The sequence below is a fragment of the Rhinoderma darwinii genome, chromosome 2 (assembly GCF_050947455.1).
Source record: "Rhinoderma darwinii isolate aRhiDar2 chromosome 2, aRhiDar2.hap1, whole genome shotgun sequence".
In the NCBI taxonomy this organism is placed as follows: Eukaryota; Metazoa; Chordata; class Amphibia; order Anura; family Rhinodermatidae; genus Rhinoderma; species Rhinoderma darwinii.
The window spans coordinates 431,105,502-431,126,552 of NC_134688.1; the positions used below are offsets into that span (position 1 = coordinate 431,105,502).

At 39.7% G+C, this 21,051-nt stretch overlaps 1 protein-coding gene across 1 annotated transcript in view; it reads right to left on the reverse strand.

Moving 5' to 3' along the window:
- Positions 1 to 21,051, reverse strand: part of GRPR (gastrin releasing peptide receptor) — a 90,048-nt gene that overhangs the window by 9,322 nt on the left and 59,675 nt on the right. Inside the window, exon 2 of the mRNA XM_075850880.1 lies at positions 12,798 to 13,149. Within this exon, the coding sequence (XP_075706995.1) occupies positions 12,798 to 13,149 (352 nt within the window). The remainder of the gene's footprint in view (positions 1 to 12,797; positions 13,150 to 21,051) is intronic.

Consider the following 21,051-nt stretch of genomic DNA (forward strand, 5'->3'; position numbering starts at 1 on the left):
TTGACCTGCTTTGCCCCTGGCTTGCTTCTGTCTCCGTGCCCGCTTGGGTGTACTCACTTCGTCCTGGTCCTGACTGTTCGTTCGCCGCTCCGTTTCCTCGTGGCGTTCCCTTGCGTGTTCCCTGTTTGTTTACCCGTGCACTTAGACAGCGTAGGGACAGCCGCCCAGTTGTACCCCGTCGCCTAGGGCGGGTCGTTGCAAGTAGGCAGGGACAGGGCGGTGGGTAGATTAGGGCTCACTTTCCCATCACCTCCTTCCTGCCATTACATTTTGCTTTTAAAGCGAATTCAAAACTATGCCAGATCTGTGGCCACCTAAACAAAAAGTTTTCAGAGTTCGGGAGGGCCCACACTCTGTGAATAGCCTGGCTTTCTGCCGAGCCATCAGACCAAATGGCTTGACAGAATCAGCTTTAACGGCAAGATACAGCTTCTATTTATACAGGATACATAAAAGCTGTATCTGAAAAAGTAAACATTTAATAAAAAGCTATTTAAAAGTTGCTTAAAATCAAATAAAAATGTATTTTATTAAAAAAAAATCTTGGCTACAAATGTGTACATAGCGTTTATAGCTAAACCTCTAGTAATGAGCTCTATCTCAAGAGCTGTGTGCATTGATTCAACACATTTGGGCTACCTCTGCCATCTTCTTTTGTACCACAGTGGTAAATGTTTCATATATTGTATTGTATATTACAAATTGTGTGCAGATATAGTGTTAGTGTACAGCTCCCTTAATACTTATGTTAGTACCTTTCTAATAAGAACTGATTGCCTATTATTCCCAATGAATCAGCCCTCCCCTAGGAGAATGCAAGTTACAATGAAGCAATCTTCGAAGGTCTCATGCACACAGCAAAGCCGTTGTATAGAGGATGTATGGAGACACATGGATCCCCTGCGGTTCCGCATTACAGAGCTGTAGGCACTTTGTGTGCCATTGTATGGCGTCTTTATACAACATTGTACTGCAGAGATAATCCTCCCTAGGGACAATTCTTCTAAAGGAGAACACCTCAGTAATAAAGCAATTATTATTCTGTTGGATTCATATGGAATCTGGCAGAAAAAAACCTCTGCATTCCCCCTGTATAAAATTGGAGCCCCACAGGGGTTGAGTATGGCCCCATAGAAGTCTAGGGCGCTCACATAATACGTAAATACCGTAATACGGTTGAGTACATGATACCTAAGTCAATTTTAGATACAGTTTCACCTGAGCTATCTGTATACAAGAACCCGCAATGACACAATTATTATTTCTTCTCCTCTGCTTCCTACAAGCACTGTGGTAACCACTGTAGTAAAACATTACTATATAATTGTATGTCTGAAATTATATTGCTAAAGAGACCATTCATCAGGCGTTGAATAAAAATCTCCTTATTTCAGTAATATTTATTTATTATCACAATATAACCAAACAAGTAAAAATTGAAAAACACTCTGTAATGTTCAAAATTATAATAAAATATTCAACGCCCATTTTTTATGTTTGGCATAAAATCAGTAATTGGAAGCACAGAGCTTTATTCTACGCCTTACATGCCAGGAAACTGATCTAACAAACATTTCATTTAAAAACATTTTATTTACGTTGAAACTGCCCTGACATGTATTATTCATAGTGATGGCAAGCAATAAATGACATAAATTTAGAGGAAACACTGGGATACAGTGGACTTGGCTCATATTATGGATCATGGATAGCTAAAGAGCATTTCTATCTAGATAATAGTTATGCAGTGATGTAATTAGATATTTTTTCAATTGCATGTTTTTCATGGGTCAGAAATTACGGACCATGCTGCTTGGCTGCCAATACCTGCAATCAAAGGCTCCACGTTCAATAAGGACATTTTAATTGCCATGAGCTGCCATGTTCTAGAGGCAGCTCGACCCTTCCCCACCCCCAACCTTCATGCCCCAGTTGCAGCGAAGAAGGTAACTCACACTGTTGCTGTATGTATTCACCTATAACGTAACTTGAGTCCAAATGAATAATTCCCATATTAGTTTACTAGTTAATACTCAGTTTAGATTTGATCAGACATGGATGTTATATCATGTTCATTCATCAGTTATTATGTTGCTGTTCTCTTTTTGTTTGTTTTTGTTTTTTAGGCTTTTACTGCCCGGGGCAGACAGTGTTGCTCCTTCCACTGTTGCCATAACATACTTACATATAACATATTTATAAAGGTTGAAACGGCTACATGTCCATTACTTTCAACCTTTCTTATAATCTCTTATCTGTTCCATCCAGGAGAAAGCACAAGAAACCCCCCTGGGCCAGTCAGTAAATATACTGTCCTGACAAAAACATACCGTCACACCCTCAGCCAAGTATACCCTAAAACAAAGCTTGGCGGTCAGTTTGGGAAATATTCACGACACATAACAAAGCTCTTTATATGTTGTGCAGTTGAACAGTTCTCAGGTGATTAAGGCCTCGTGCACTTCCGTAGCTGTCCGCAATTGCGGAAGCACCTATAGCTTGTATGGGCAAATCCGTGCCGCAATTGCGGACAGGAATAGGACATGTTCTATATTTTGCGGATCATTTCTACAGCTCGGACACACATCTGTAAATATACGAAAAGGTGTCCATGGCCAATAGAAATGAATGGGTCCGCAATTTTATTCAGAATTACCTGGTCTGTAATTCCGGATTAAAACTACAGTTGTGGGCATGGGGCCTTACTTTATGAATCTTTGTGATTATTTTATTTATGCCTGTAATTTCAAGCACTGATAACGAAGAAAAGTCCTCTAAATAACGTTTTATATATTATATCTGGTAGAACGGGTTCGCTGCGGAATTTGTACAGTTGAACAGTTCTCAGGTGATTAAGGCCACATGCACATCCATGGTTGTCATGGCAGCCCAGGGGCCTAATGAAGGCCCCCAGTTCTGCCTTTATGCTGCCTCTGTTAAGCCCTGACTCTAGCATTACTTAACAGCAGCCAGTAAAAATGACAATACAATGCAATACATTAGTATTGAAGTGCACTGTACCAGCGTTCTAACGATCTAGCAATTGATGGTTCAAGTCCAGGGGGACAAGAAGGACTAATAAAATGTGTAAAAGAAAAAAAGTTTCACATTTTTAGTAGTGAAAAAAATATATATTAAAAGTTTTAAAAAAACACTCTTCCCATTTTGTAAGGTAAAAAAAATAAACAAAATGAGCATTGCTGCATCCGTAAAAGTCAGAACTATTGCAATATAACATTATTTAACTCACACGGTGAACGCCGTAAAAGAGAAAAAACATGAAACCACCAAAAATCGCTGTATTTTGGTCACCTTAGCTCTAAAAAAAAAATGTTAGAAAAAGTGATCAAAAATTTGTACCAATAAAAACTACAGCTGGTCCCACAAAAAAGAAGCCCTCATACAACTCAATCAATGAAAAAATAAAGTTATTGCTTTCAATGTTGTGAAACCAACATTTTTTTTTAACAAATACTTTATCTTTTGTAAAAATAGTAAAATCTAAAAAAAAAGCTATATAAATTTGATATCACCGTAATTTTATTGAGCCGCAGAATAAAGTTAAGTTGTTATTTTTACCGCACGGTGAAAGCCGTAAAAACGAAAGCCAAAAAACAATAAATTAATCGCAGTTTTTTCCATTTTCAGCCCCCAAAGAATTTGTTTTCAGTTTCCCAGTACATTACGTGGTACTTTAAATGGTGCCGATAGAAACTACAACTCCTCTCACAAAAAATAAGCCCTCACAGCAATCCATTGACGGAAAAAAAAAAACGTTATGGCTGAGTGAATTTAAAATAAACTTGAGGATTCATGGATGACAGGAAAATCATATTTTATTTTAATACAGGGTTTCTGTTTTTCGAAAAATAAATGTAAACAGCAGTTCTAGAAATCTGCTTAACAGGTACCTGGAAATTTAACAAAACTGTATAATCCGCTAAAATCAGATTGTTCCATTACTAGTACAACTACAAGACCCTTTTATTTAAAGTGATATTTACTGTACTATCCTCAGCTTCATCTGGCGCACTGACTCATCTCCTGGAGGGACTCATCTCGTGTAAGAAATGTAATTTTTTTTAGATTTTAGCGATACTAGAAAGAAAGTCTTAATTTATTGTGCTCAAGGCCAAAGAAAAATGGATTTAGTTTCTTTTGGGAGCCGGAGATCAAAGCTTCTAACAAAACTTTAGTTTATTTGTTACGTCACATCTAACAGTAGATAAGAGTAACATATGTACATAAAAAGCCCAGGAGTATCGGTGGGCCAGTTCAAACATTCATGTAAGGATTTCATGTAATATTTTGTAATTTATATGCTCTCATGTGTTTAATGTTGTAGTCCTTTCCCTGCCAGAGATGTATCTCATACGTCCTGGCAGGGAGGCACTTCAGTAGCTGAGGACCTGATCTGATACATCCCTGCTATAAAAGGCTCTAGCTCAGGCTAGGTTGCAGCTAAGATTCTTGGCTTTATAACGAGACCAAGATCGCAGCTCTAGCTTCCATCCAGCCAGGGCTAGGTTGCAGTGAGCTGCATATTTTTGTAGCTCTCACTTCAACCTGCTCTAGCTCAGGCTGGACTGCAGACTAGGTCGCTTAGATTTAAAACAAGACATAGATTGCAGCTCTAGCTATATCCCACCTATATTGCCTGCCTTTTATATGTACATATGTAACTATTAGGCTAGGGCTTCATGGGAAAGTTTTTGGCCGTGTTAAAATAGTGGTTACCATGAATTGCCATGGAGGCCTAGCGTGTGGCCTTTTAAATAAACGTCAAAAAGACGTTTTTTGTTTTTTTACATACATAAACCCTTTGATATCATTCTTTAGTTCAAAGCTCCAAATAAAAGCCCCATACATCTTTCTCAAACCTCAGATGAATCAGAATAGTATTTCAAGTTCATAAAGAAAGGTTATTAGTTAAAGTTATTAGTTATAGTTAAAGTTATTTTTGGTTCCTAAACTTCAGCCCTTTAAAATTTTTAACAATCGGCCAATTAAAATTTTAGGATAATGTAGAGTGGAAAGATTTTTCCTATGGTCAAAACAATTTCCAATTGTAGTAAAATACATGTGTATGCATATGATATAAAGAGGTTTTCCCATCTCATAAAGTGATGGTGTATCAGTAAGATATGCCATTAGTTTCTGATCAGAGGGGATTCAACTGTGGGAAACCCCACTATACTGAGAATTCAAGGGCTGCAGTGCTTGTTTAATGCTGTGGCCTCTTCTCAATTTTTCCCTGCACTGCGGCACTCCCGGCCACTTGCTGTGATGAGAATTGCAACACAGCTCCATTCCATCTCTTCCAATGATGGAACAAAAATTCCTTTAAGGATGGATATTAAAATAATAGCATGGGGGAAATTTTTTCAATAGTTCTGTAAGATTTACATTTTACAAACAAAAAACAAATTGTTAAATGGATTTTCCCACATTTAACAATGTCTTTGGGGCTGACCGAAACACCCGAGCGCTACACGTCGGCCCCACAGATGTTGAATGAAGTGGCAGCGCTCCATTCAAAATTTTCCTCATTTTGATCGTGCAGTGAGGAGGAATGGGACCCCTGTTCTAGAGATCAGTGGGGGTCCACGTGGTAGGGGCCCCAGCGATCATACATTTATCGCCTGATGCTGTTGTCAATACTACTTAGGTATCAATTTGTTGGCAAAGGAGATTACTGGGATAAGTATTTGGGACAGAAACCCAGAGGTTATCACCGGAGGAAGCTGCAGCTGGCTATGCATTTCCTCAGTAACAGCTGCAGCAGGAGAAATGTCTTATTACATGTCGGCCATTCAAATGAATGGCTGACCATGTAGTGCATTCACAGGTTAGATATGTCAGAGAGAGAGAGACTCTTTGTGAGCATCTCTCCGCTCTGGCTAAGGCCTTATTCAGACAAACGTGGGGACACTCAGACGTGAAAAACTTCAGTTTTTTACTTTCTCGTTGCCCCCATGCGGGGTCCAGTTTTCACGGATCCCCATAGACTTGAGTAAGAAAATAGGACATGTTCTATTTTTCAAAGGACGCTTCACACGGTCCGTTGTAACAACGACCGTGTGAACGGCCCCACTGAAATGCATGCGTCCGTATGACGGCCGTTGTTTTAACGGCCGTCACACGGACGTATTCTACGTTCGTCTGAATATGGTCTAATAGAATCCCAAGCTTCATGACACAACCCCTGTAAAGCTTACCGCTAAATTAGAGAATAGAGTCAGCTGGCAACTATGTGTATATATTAAAGGGAATGTCACCTTATTTTTATTTATGAATTAGAAATATATACTGAAATTTACTCTTTTTTTTTTCCAAATTAATTTTTATTTTCTGATACTTTTTTTATTTCTTTACATGATCGTGAGGCCAGCTATCTTGTTCTGAGTTGTTCACAGCTGTTCTAGAGATTTGCTGTGCAGCAGGCACCTGGGCATAAGAAAACAGACAACAACTCACTGACATCTACAATATGGGAGAGTGTTGTGGGCATGCTCTGTGACGCAAGCAGGGTTACTTTACAGGGAGGGCAGGAGGAGGTTATCTATACAAAGCACCTATGGTGAGTAGTATGATCCTGGGTTATCCATTTGCAGCTTTATACTAAAGGAGATACATTTCATTGTAATCCTGCCTGTGATGATAATGAGATGACCTCCAGTGTATCCAACACAAGCTTTAAAGTGATATTGTGCATGCTCAGTGGCTAGTGTGAAAAAAAAAACACTAATTAAAAATGCATGAAAACTTGATTTAAACAATAATTTGTACTGTGATGATTCATTTGCTTGAATCTACCGTATAGGAGGGAAAATAATATTTGCATGGATAAGAAGTCAATATTTAAAAGGGTTTTTCCACAAACACATGTATCATCTATCCACAGGATAGGGAATACACGTGTGATCGCTGGGGGTCCGATGACTGGGACCGCTGCGATGAGGAGAATGGGGGACCAAAAGTTTCCCGAAGTGCTCCATAAGAATGGAGCGCAGGCCAGGTGCGCATGCTTGACCAGCGCTCCATTCATTTCTATGGAGATGTCGGAGACATCGGTCCACGAAGTTCCATAGGTTTGAATGGAGCGCTGGCCGACCATGCGCACCAGCGCTTCATTCTCGTGGAGCCCTTCGGGGGACTTTCAGACCCCATTCTCCTCATCGCTGGGAGTCCCATCGGTTGCACCCCTAGTGATGACACATGTATCCCCTATACTGTGAATAGGGGATATATGTGTTTTGTGGGAAAACCCCTTTAAGTTATTATCCTTTTTGTAGAAAAATTGCTACATGAAATACCTTGTCACTACAATAAAACCAAGCACTGGTTTTATTTAATACAACTATAAAATTGTATCCAAGATGCCAATGCCATATACAGTAAAAATAACATCCTTACTATTGTCAAAAGGTCTTGTAGTATGGACGCTTGGAAAGAGTTTCATTTCCCTGCATATTTTAATAACAATTTGCAAGAATCCTCCAGTTGATCGTCATGTGCGTGATTAACCGCTGCTCCATTCAAGGTTCAGGACCCTTGTTCTAGTGATTGGTGGGGGTCCCAGCGGTGGGGCCCCCACCGGTCAGACAATTATCACATATTCTGTGGATAGGTGATAGTTGTCCATTCTGGAAATATCCCTTTAATTTCAATTAGTTATTATGTTTAAATCTTCTAGGTTCAATATAAAGGAGTTGTGAATTGGCTGACTATAGTAAGCACTCCAGCATTTACTCAAGTATATCTCTTGTATTTTTGGGAGATATTTATACAATGTTCTGTCTGTGTTTGATGTTAGAAACCAATAAGTATTGGCCCTCGGGGGAAAATTACATTGGCCATGTTAGTTTTTTTCAAGTAGGTCAACAGGTATCTGACAAGTGCTTACCCTTTCCGCCTTTGCAGAAAGTAACACCTAAATTGTGATGAGCCAATCATGCATGTAAATGGAAGAAAGCTCCACTTTTAACCCCTTAAATGATATGTACACATTTTAAACGTTTTTTTTTAAATATATCAATGTTATATATGATTTGAAACACCTTTTAAATTGACTTTTATTAAAAGTTGTTTTTTTACTTTTTAAGATACAGCTTCTACGTATCCTATATATATGCACAGAATCCAGCGAACAACAATCCCATCTATGTCATGAATTTAGATGTGATTGTTATTATCTGGATTTTACGTGTCAGAGATGCAGTATCAGCTTTAAGCTGAGCCGTCAGCTCAGCTGAACTGACGGCCGTGGCTTAGACAGAATGATACAGCTTCTATGTATACAGGATACATAGATGTATCTTAAAAAATAAAAATAAATTTTGATAAGAGTAAATTTGAATTAAAAGTTGTTTAAAATGATATAAAACATTGATTTATTTTTATTTTTTTAAATCTTTCAAAGGTGTACATAGCCTTTAAGGACATACATATTTTGAAGTTTCAGGACCAAGCGATTTTTTTTCTCGACGTATTCCAAGAGCTATAACTATTTTTAACATCGACAATTTTTTTGGTGGGACGAGTTGTAGTTTTTGTTAGCACCATTTTAAGCTACATATTATTTATTGATTAACTTTTATAAAAATTATTAGGGGGGGAATAATTTTCTATATTGCCATACGCGATTCAGTTTTAATAATAAGTTAGGTTTTTATGTGTGGTGTTATACGATTGTGGATGTGTCAAATATAATCATCATTTAAAAAAAAAACTTTTTTATGCCAAATTTTTTTTTATTTGGGGTGGGACTTTTTATTTTATTAAAGTTTCTTAAATGTAATTTTTTTATATTAGGGGACTAGAAGATGCAATCCTTTGATCGCTTAGGGCACATTCAGACATGGCGGAATTGATGTTGAATTCCGCTGCGGACAGTCCGCAGTGGAAATCTGCCACAGCCATTTTTTACATTGGTTCCTATACATTTTTAGGTAACTTAGTTTAGACGTTGTGGAAAATAACTGTACAGAATTTAAGCTGCGGTGCAACATTTTCCCTCCACAGCATGCACATTTTGTTGTGGAGAAGCAGCGGAATTTCACTGTGGATTTCAGTCTTTGCAATGCAAAAACTGAAATCTGGGCTAAGTCCGCCGTGATATCCGCAACGTCCGAATTACCTGTCAAATATTCAAATGTTGCTGCAGATTCGTTGCGTAAGTGCCCCAAATCGACACCAACATTTGCAGCGGAAAAATTCTGCCACGTCTGAACATGCTCTTACAGTTGAACTATAACTTCTCAGTTAAGTAGCTGCAGTGGCTACAGCCCTTGTTTTACTAACATGTCTTACTCTATGTATCCAACTCCCTAGTAGCTGTTAATTCTGTTTCTTCCCCTTATATAAATTAGGTATGACTCAGTCAGTCCAGCTCTGATCTGGAACAAGTCAGTGGATGCCTGCTGTTTGCCAATTTGTTCTGTTTGTATTAGTTTCCTACACAAATGCAGACTTCCATCAAGTCAAGAGGTAATATTTCCTGGTATTCAGAAGACAGGCACAAGAGGTCTACACCATGCCAGCTGGCTACATATAAAATTGTACCCCCTTATATAAATATGGAATGTCATGTGCTCTGTCAGCACGTACATTTCTCTACACTTATACATGCCGAATCATTTTATAATATTGTTATTAAAGGGGAGTTCTACGACCGGACCGCTGATGACCTATCCACAGAATAGATTATCAGTATATGATCGGTGTGGGTCCGACACCCGGACCCCGCACCAATCAGCCGCTCTGTCTGCCTCCGGGCACTGGATGTCATTGTACAATATGCAGTGTACAAAGCCGGAAGCAGATGGCTCCGACCGCTGCATAGCGGCCGTTCTGCAGAACTTCACCTCTGCTCCTATTCACTTGAAAAGGAGCAGAACTGCAGCTCGGACGCTATTTCGTGACCCTCGAAGCCATATGCTTCCCGCTCCAACTACTGCATACCGTTCAAAACATCCAGCGCCTGGAGGCAGACGGAGTCGCTGATCGGAACCTGTGGATAGGTCATCAGTTGTGCGGTTGTGGAAAACCCCTTTAATACTACATGCATGAATATCAATCAGTCTTTTATGTGACTATATGTACATTATAATCAAAGGAAATGAATATGAATAATCTATTAATAATTTTTTTTCTTTTATTCCAATTATGAATTATATTCCACATGTTAAACCCATCGAGCATTACTTGTCAGAACACGTATTCTGTAATGAAAAGCTGTGTTGTACTGTTGATCGGTAAGCCGAGTTAATTCTGCAAAAAATCCAGTAGAGGGCACCATATGGAGCTGATTTAGCCGACATTCAGCCGCAGCTTTTTAATCAAAGTATTAATAATATCTCGCCACTTATATCACTGCTCTGTACATTTAGTGCCATAAATCACATAAAAACAATGGCACCTACAAGATGTTTGCACATGACTTAGGTATGCTTTAAGACCTGAGTAGGAAGCTATTGTTAGAGAGTCATCTAGATGCAGGAGAACCCTCTTAGGGCACATTCAGACGTGGCGGAATTGCTGTTGAATTCCGCTGCGGACAGTCCGCAGTGGAATTCTGCAGCAGACGTTTTTTTCATTGGTTTCTATACATTTTTAAGTAACTTAGATCAGACGTTGCGGAAAATAACAGAGCGGAATTTAGGCTGCGGGGCAGAATTTCCCCTCCGCAGCATGCACATTATGTTGAGGAGAAGAAGCGTATTTTCACTGCGGATTTCAGCCTTTGCAATTGCAAAGGCTGAACTCTGTGAGTCTGTGGCAAGTCCGCTGTGATATCTGCAACATCTGAATTACCTGTACAAATGTGAAAATGTTTCTGCAAATTCGCAACAAACCTGCAGCAACATTTTCAGTGGAAAAATTCTGCCACGTCTGAACATGCCCTTAGGGTATGTTCCCATGGCTTATTTTCTGGTGTTTTTCAAATCGTAAAACAAAAAGCAGCGAAAAAACATACAGAAAAGGCTGTGTTTGAATCCAGCCTTATACTCACTGGGATAGTGTCCATTTTAAGGAAAAGTATAAGTCTTTTCTTTAGAATCCACTCCTGGCTTTGGTAGAAAAACTGCAGTGTCATGTTTCCCAAAAACTCTGTGTGGAAAATTAGTCTAGGGCCAGGATCACACACACAGTTTTATTGCAGTTTGTGGTGCAGTTTATGGTTCAGTATTTTGAGCCAAACACAGAAGTGGACACAAAAGAAAGGAGATGCATCAGTTTATACATGATTTTCGTTTTTGATCCACTTCTGGCTTTGGCTTAAAAAACTGAGCCACAAACTGCCAGAATAACTGCATCAAAACTGTGTGTGTGATCCTGACCTAAAGGGGTTTTCTCAACCTATAAACTTTATTGCCTATCCTTAGGACCGGCCAACCATGTTTGATCCCTCGAGGTCTGACCCTTGGAAACCCCTTTGATCATTAGTATAAAGCGGCTGTGACTCTCTCTGAAGAACCGTGGCACCTTTATTGTTAATCTAAGCACAGCAAACTGCAAAAAATATTCTGTAATTGCTTTGAAAGGCTAATTGTTGAGCCAAAACATTGTGTTCACATGTGGTGGTGAATAAACTTACAAGTATTTTAAAATTTGAAAAAGAAGTCTGTTCGCTGTTGCCTCCTCTTGACTTTTGCCTGGATGGAATTCATGGCACTGAGTTGCATTATCTGTTACGTTCATCAAAGCCCTTATATGTGAGGAGGATGCTGATCCATCTTGGATTTTTTTAGATAAAAAGAATCCTTCAAATGAAAACCGTAAATGATAGGCTACTTACTTCGGCAGTACTTTACAGATTTCCGCTTTTGCTTCGTCTGGATTTTGAGCAGAGAAACAATCATCCAGGTACATATGCCGCAGTTGAGGAGGTTAATGTTCTCTATTAGCATCAGTGTCAGATTTCAGTGCCTTTGGCCCATCAGATACCTGTCTCTTTTTAATTACGGTACCTAGTATAGTAAATGTTGATATCTTTGCACTCACACAGGTCAAAATATGAATAGGTTATTTGTTTAACGGCCCAAAATGGTATAAACTCTATTAGCGACTGATCTGCTGCTAAGGCACCTCATGAGCAATGTTGCTGGCAGATAAAGTTATCACGGCAACACTTGGGCCCACTGGAGAATCTGATGGGACACTTCTCCTTATGCACTAAACATTCAAGGTGCCCTTATTTAAAGAGTACCTATCGTTTTTATAAACTTCTGACTTGTCATAGTGAAATGCAAACGTTTTGATCGGTTGGCATCTGGGTGATGAGACCCCCACAAATCGGTGAAATTTAAGGACATTATTTTTGGCTGTGATTGGCCTTTCTCAGAGAGCTGAGCGGAGATGTGCCCTTACACAACTAACTCCAGGGAGCTGTGCAAAGCCAATGACAGATGAAGGGGCACAGCAGTCAGCTGTCAGAGTGCTTCAGTCTTTTAGTTTCAGTTAGTGGTGGAGGTTTCAGCAGTCGGAGCCACATCGATCAAAACTTCTGACATGTCACTATGAGATGTTATAAGTTTTCTGAAATGATAAGTACACTTTAAGATGAGGTAATAATGCAACAGGCTACACTATACTGAGCCCCAACACCTGCTGCCCAATGAGATTATTAATCTCCTCGGAGGGATATTGTCTCATATATGGGATAAAGCAGAGCAGGCAATCTTTACTGCACACTTAATGCAAGTGAATGAACACATTGTGAGTCATTTCTTCTATTTCATGTTTGTATTTTCACAACATTTTTCTTTAAAAAAAAGCAAAACTTAAAATCATACCTGTCTCCTAACATGTACGTTTCCTTCCACAGGCATGTTGTATGCACTTCGAATCAGGTTCTTGGCAATAAAATAGTAATACACTGAAATGATGGAAAGGGGGATCACATAGAAGATTAAAAATGAAGTCATTGAGTGTATTCTTGGGTGAAGTCCATCAGAGTGTGGGTAGGGGGCACAGCTGACAAATGTTGTGTTGGTTTCTTTGTCATAGAATGGGTGCATGTCCGAGAAAACAGCTTCTGGGATTGCCAGGGTCATAGATAATATCCAGATGAGTGCAGCTTTGATACAAATCTTGGTCAGTGCATTGTTGGCTTGAATGTCCATGGGTTTTACTATTGCTGTGTACCTAGAATGAGAAGTATATTTGAGTGGGATTACATTGCTGAATATCTCCGATATATAGAGACACATCAAGGATATTTGACAATTTCCCGGACAGACTATTGGTTACAAACAATGAAATATAACTAAATTATTAAACTGCTCAATTTTCAGTAAACCATTTACATATCAGATTCAATAGGAATTAGAATTGTCCTGCTGACATGTCTTATACATAATCTTGTGTACCATCTGCTGATGGACAGCAGCATATGTAGGTGTAGAAAGTTTTCTAGAAACAAGTGTCCATGTGGCATTGGTATTTACTTACTAATTATTAGTCAGCTAAAAGCGAATCTATCACCACGGCAAATCCCCTGAACTACTGTAATGAGCGAAAAGCCTAAGGCCAAGTTCAGAATTTTTCTCGTAATTTAAAATGCATCAAAAACACTGCTAAAACTGCTAGCATTATTAAAAGGTAACATGCATTTTTTTTTTTTGCAGCATTTTGAGAGGCATTTTCGTAGCCGTTTTTCATTTGGTGTCATTTTCCATGCTCTTTTTTTCTGCCATTTTTGAAGTCCTATAGAGAATGCATGCTGCATTTGGAGAAAAACAGCACTGACCACAAAAATGCCTCAAAGCACCACAAACCAAAATGCAATTGTGTGTAATGCATTTTAGATTTTACTATAGACTTTAATGTAACATTTGGCTGCATTAAAAACACCAAGAAACATGCACAAAGAATCAGCAAAATGCTGTGTGTGAATTTAGCCTAAAAGATATAGATTTTGAATGTCGTTTTTATGTTTGTAGTTACTTGCATTCCCCCCGAAGTCAGCCTACAAACAGCCCATGCGCCGTATGCTAAGGCTGGGTTCACACAACCTATTTTCTGGCGTAAACGAGGCGTATTATGCCTCGATTTACGCCTGAAAATATGGCTCCAATACGTCGGCAAACATCTGCCCATTCATTTGAATGGGTTTGCCGACGTACTGTGCCGACGACCTGTAAAATAACGACGCGTAAAATAACAGCCTCGTCAAAAAAGTGCAGGACACTTCTTTCAACGTATTTTGAGCCATTTTTCATTGATTCCAATGAAGAACAGCTCACAATTACGGCCATCAAAGACGCCTCGCAAAATACGAGTACGAGCAATTACTTCTGAATTGACGGCGCTGTTTTCTCCTGAAAACAGCTCCGTAATTTCAGACGTAAATGCAGTTAGCGTGTGCACATACCCTAATGAAGCACCTAGCAGTCTGCTGTACTGTTCCCCCAAGCTTAGAAGTCTGGGGTGTGCATTATCATATAGCACATGGACCATTTGCAGGCTTACTGCGGGGGAATGCAAGTGAATAAAAATATAAAAATGACATATTCTGAGTCTTTTAAATTATTCACTCATTACAGTAGTTCAGGGCAGTTCTTGTTCACACAGTACAGTGTTAGTGCAGTTTTTGCATATTATTATTTTATTTTTTTTAGCCAAAGAAGGAGAGTGTTAACGCAATCATGGGCAAAAATATATTAGACTGAAATTTGTAATGGGTATGTCAACCGATACTCGCCCTCCAGTGATTTATCCAGTTTCCAAATCATAGGTGATAGATATATACATATATGAGAGAAAAGATGACACAAGAGACCATGCTTGTATGCTCAAAATCCTTCTCTGCCGTTTATTGCCAAACTCAATTACAATAATATCATTCAGAAGGGGTGTAGGCTTTGATTTCAGCCAATCATCTACAATGTGCTAATGACTCTGATTCAGCCAATGGGAATATTTAAATGCATTATAATGATTCCTCAAACCCCCCAAGGTCCCTTAGGTGACCAGACCCTTGTTACATGGGGAAGACACAGAATTCAGATATACAAGTTAATGTGTGTCTACTTCTTATCTCACTAGAGAATGGAGACTGCAGATAAGATGGCCCAACATTAAATCATTTAAACAGAGCCCTTCTTCAAGGCTCACCCCCCTCCCTTACGGTAAACAATGTCATTGTCCATTCTACCATGAATGATTGATCTGCTCCTTACTAGAATAATAAAACATTTAACATAGAATTTTTCAAGGCAGCTGCTGACTTTTTACTTATTAATCTCAAGATGGCTCCTTCAGGCCAAAAGATGTATTCCAACGATCCAAAATGGACGCCTATCATACAAGATGGAGTGCATGCAAAATCTTATCTTTTAAACATATTCTAATCACTTTCACAGAGAGTAACCACCAAAGAGTGCAGTATAGAGGAAAGATTTATACTTCTAATCTTCTGTCCTGGTCATGTGACGGACACACAGGTGCACGGCTCGTTACAAGACACAACTCTGATAACTGTACTGCAACTAATCCTGCCCCGTGTGTCCATAGATGACCACGACAGATTTTCATCTACTGGAAGTAAACAATTAAGGTTCTTATTGAATGACAGCGAACAGAGATATTGAGAAATTGATGCAGAAAGTAAATTGGTAAATTGTATACCTTTTCATTATGCAAAGAATAGCATGTCTTTTATAAAACCGTAATGTTTATAGATTGTAAGCTCTCACTCCTCTTGTTTTAATTGTTAATTCATGTCCCCTCTGAAGTGTAAAGTCATGCGGAATATGTTGGCGCTATATAAATAAAGATTATTATTATGTCCCTTTAACAATGGGAGTTAAAGGGAAGGTGACGCAGATTATTTTTTTTTATATAATATTGCTTTTAGTATGTTATTAAAATAAATTGTATTTATTTGTGTATTTGTGTTTTACTCTTTTCTTTTTTCCTAACATTTACTTTTCTATGGGGGCTGCCATTTTTTTTTTCATCTCTGTATGTGTCGATTAACGCCACATACAGAGATGGAATACGGCAGCTACAGTACATAGGAGTCAATGAACGGCTCCCGTCTATTGTATGTGCTCTCTGGCTCTGTACTGCACAGACGCAGGTCAGAGTCACACAGCAGAGAAGCTGGTTTGCAGGGAGATAGCAGGCGCAATTATGAAGACCAGCTGCACTACAGGTAAGGTGTGTGTCTCTGTCTGTCCCTCTCTCTCTCACAAACCGCCACTCTAGTGACCCCCGACAGCCACCCCCCCCGAAGGCCCCCCTCCCCCGACGGGTCCCCTCCCCTGACAGGCCCCCCCCTCGACGGGCCCCCCCTGTAGTCGTGCAGGAGACTCTGTATAAAGAACACATGATGTAACTGTCCTGGGAAAGCTGGTTGATAAACAATATGCCAGCTGTTAGTGTGGTACCCAGCTTTCCCAGACCCCTGAACGGTAAATCTCTCTTGTTGTGCTGAGACTGAGAGGTTCATTAGTCACATTCCCAAACAGTCTCAGTACAACTAGAGAGATTTACCATTCAGGGGTCTGGGAAAGCTGGGTGACCACCATTACCCCTCCTACTGGAGTGTGAGAGGTTCATTAGTCACATCCCCAAACACACTCCAGTAGGAGGGGTAATGGTGGTCACCCAGCTTTCCCAGACCTCTGAACGATAAATCTCTTTAGTTGTGCTGAGACAGAGAGGTTCATTAGTCACATCCCCAAACAGTCTCCGCACAACTATGATGCTAGGAGCCCTGCACTGTGTTCGGTCCGAGACTTCCGGACGTAACATGGTCGTGCGAACCCAGCCTTTGGAAGTGATTGTGACTGATCTGCAATACCACACACAACCTGTGGCGCTGTTTTTGGAGGAAATCAGCCATGTTTTTCTAATCCTGGACAACCTCTTTAAGGCCATGTTCAGATGTGGCACAATTTTTCCGCTGCAAAAGTTGGTGCAGATTCGGGGCAAGTACGCAACGAATCTGCACCAACATTTGCATATTTGACAGGTAATTCAGACGTTGCAGATATCACTGCGGACTTGCCACAGATTCCAGTTTTTGCATTGCAAAGGCTGAAATCCGCAGAGAAATTCTGCTGCTTCTCCGCAATGTAATGAGCATGCCACGGAAGGAAAATTCTGCACTGCAGCCTGATTTCCGCACAGTTATTTTCTGCAACTAAGTTTCTTAAAAATGTATAGAAAGAAATGTAAAAAACGGCTACTGCAGAATTCCACTGCCGACTGTCCGCAGCGGAATTCAACAGCAATTCTGCCACGTCTGAATGTGCCCTAATAGCGCATGCTTTATGTAACAACTGTGTGTGTTTTAGCTGGGTAACTAGTTCCTGGTGACCGGTCTTTGAAGGAATGAGTTATATACAAGAAACGGTAAAATGTGCAGGATGATAAATTCTAACTTTCTTTATTTGCACCAATATGTGATATCAGAGATCAATGCTAGAGAAAGAAACGAGATTCTCTTGATCCTGAAAAACATCTCAGACGCCCCAAAAGTACTGAGTAGGATTTATGACTGGGCAGCCCTGGTCTATTTGCACGCTCAGACAGAATGTAAAGCATGATCCCTCGGTTGTAACAGCCTGGATCACTAACATCAGCCTAAAATAGCTGAAAAGGAAGGATCACTTTGTAAATGCTCCATTCTCTCTCTGCACCATAAGATATAAAACATTTTCCATAAATTTGTAAGCGCACAACTTACAATTCCTTTATAGAAGACAAATGGCTGTTGATTCTTAGATTGTTTGTTTTTACGCTTCCATTAAAAACCATAATCCGAAAATGAAAGAGTTTCCCTAATAGTAAAATGGACTCATTGTTTTTAAAAAATGTTCTCCACCGATGCATTAAGCCCGGCTTGTCGTATTGCTGTCCTGCTGCTTATTACATTACAGACCGTGATTTATTTAGGCATTAGTGAGAAAATGCGAACCCAATACCAGTTATATTTTAAATTATTGTTGTAAAAGATGCTATTAGGATACACATTTTGGCTTTCACATAAGCTTAATTTCATCCATTTTTTCCTTTTGTCTTATCTTATTACATGAAACTCTTACAGCTGAAAAACCATTGTTCCCTCTTTTTTTTTCGTCACATCCTTTTTTTATTGTTCCCTCCTGATAAGAATAAATCCAGCACACGGCTGCCCAGATATTCAAATGTTTAAAACAGAATTTATAGGGCAATAAAGCACTGGAATTTTTCATCTTTACTCATTTTCATATCGACCAATGAGCAATTGTTTTACCGGATTAACACTTCTCAATTCCCCTCCATTCTTCACTGCATGTTAATTATAAGGACCCATGTCTGTTCAGATAAGTGCATTGTATTCCAATTTCTGCATTTTCATACTTGTGAAACTTCTACAATCTCGAGAAGACAATAAATTGCTATTCTTGGATTTATTTTCATTACTACCAGTGCTTGGTTGCCTTATTGACCTCTATGCTAGCTCCTTATTAAAGAACATTAGGTGGAAGTAGTGCTCGGCTGTAAAATATAAGTGTTTCATTTACAAAAAAAAAAGTGTCTGTCAGAACCACCACAACGACTGCTGCTTTGTCCTTCCCTCAGGGGGCCCGGTCAGATGTAGCCCGGCCAAGGTACACAAGTAGGGGCCCATCCAGTTGGTAAGTGGCGTAGCTCCATCAGGCTGAAGAGGAGAATGGACTGTATATGCTATTTATCTTAACGCTGGGTGACACTGTTTAGCTGGACACTGTATACACTATTTATTTGGATGTTGCATGTTCTATTTATCTGGATGCTATATACACTATTTATCTGAACACTGCATGCACTATTTATCTAGGTATACGACTATTTATTTGGATGCCATATAAACTATAAATCTGAATGCGACGTGCCCAATTTATCTAGCTGCTGTATATACTATTTATTTGGATTATGTAGGACACTATTAATATGGGCACTGTATTTGGATCTCTCTATTTTTCTATTTTTATGCAATGGAACGGAGCAGCACAATGAAAAAGATCAAGGTTGGTAAGCGATAAATCCCTGATCAGGGTTCACGTAATGTCCCCAAAAAAAAATCGCTGCACCCCAAATATCCAATAAAATTTGTGGTTTATCCACCATACTTTAACATGGGTGAATAAAACACAATTTAATAGGATATTTGGAGTGCTGCGATTTCTTTTGGACTTATCTTTATGGATAGTTTGGTTTTGAAGATATTGGGTACCCCATACTTCTATGGGGTAGCGCCAAAACCTTTTTTTACTGTGATTTTATTTATGTTTCCAGTAACACAAGGAAAAAACTGAAAAATGGCATCATAATTTAACCCCTTAGTGACACGTATGGCAGATTTACGCTCTTACAATATGGCATGGGCTCAGAAGCTGAGCCTGCACCATACCCAGAAGGTGCCGGCTCTTTCAGACATCTTACACAAGCCTGCAACTGCCAGGTTTGGACATACTATTGCCAGGGCAAGGCTTAATAGTAGAATAGAAAAAAGGCAACACATTGCAATACATAAGTATTGCAGTGAATTGCATGAGCAATCAAACCATGGCACGGTAAAGTCCCCTAGGGGTACTAAAAAAATAAGAGTAAAAAAATAGGAATTCGTTCCTACCAGCAGTTCGGTTTCCATGAGTCCTTTATGACAGCACAAATTAAGGTTGCCCTCTGACCTCTGTAGGGACAGATACACAGAGAAGTTAAGCAGCCTCTGCCCGACATGATCAACAGCGATTTCCAAAAACTTACCCCATGATCTGCTGCAATATAGTTTATTAGGATTACACTAATTTAACAAGGCATAGGGAGGGATTGGGGAGTAACTAAATGCTCATGGGCCCTGCTGCAAAAGTCTTTCTTTGGCCCCCGAACTTCTTATCATGGCCGATGGGGTCTCCTAAGTGACCGAACGATGCAGCACTAGCAGCCAGGGGCGTTGCTAAGGTCTTAAAACGTCAGGGGTAATAGCCCCGTTACATTTGTCTCCCCCAAAAAAAAGTATGTGTGTGTGTATGGATGTTTGTATGTATGTGTGTAAGTGTGTATATATATATATATATATATATATATATACTGTATATTGGAGACAGCATATCTATAGAACTACGACTCTATAGCTATGGTTAGGATTAGATACAGTGGCTCAGCAGACAGTATCACCTATCATAGGCTAAGATATAGGGTCAAACTCACTCACATTGCGGCTCCAGCACTGGACCCAGGGAAGGTAAGTATAATAATTGTTTGTTTTTTTTTGCGTGCTACAATTTTTTTTGTGTGTTTATGTTTTTTTACAGGTTCGGTTGTTGCAGTTCTTCAGATTACTTTGATTACGGCGTTTTTATTATTGTCAATAAAATGGTTAACGAGTATTGTGTGGTTGTTATTTTATTTCAATAAAATACGTCCATGTGTTTTTTTAAACTTTATTACTACCGCCATAGTAATGGCCGCTGGCTGATCGACAGCGTCCATTACTAAGGCAGGGCTTAATGTTAGTTGGTGAAAATGCTAGCACTAACCCCCATTATTACCCGGGTACCCACCACCACAAGGGATACCGGGAAGAGCTGGGTGTGATCCAGTACCTGACCATCTGTAGTGTTGGTCGGGCACTGGGGCGGCCGCAGGCTGGTATTATTAGACTGGGAAAGGCCAGAAACTGTGGCCCTTCCCACCCTGGTAATGCTATAATGTTGTATCTGGCTGGTTCTGAAAAATGGGGGGGCCCCACATAGTTTTTTCCAATTATTATTATTACAATTTTTTTAAATGACATGGGATCCCCCTATTTTTCATAACCAGCCATATACAATAAAGCAGTAGTAGCCTAGCATTACCAGGTTGGGAAGGGCGATTGTTTTTGGGCTTTTCCAGCCTAATAATACCAGCCTGAGGCTCCCCCAGTACCCGTCCATCACTACAGATGGTCAGATACTGGATCGTACCCGGCTCTTCCCGGTACCTCTGGTGACGGTGGGTACCGGTGTAATAATGGGGGTTATTGTTAGCCTCTACATTGGTAAAACACTAAGTTCCGCCTTAGTAATGGAT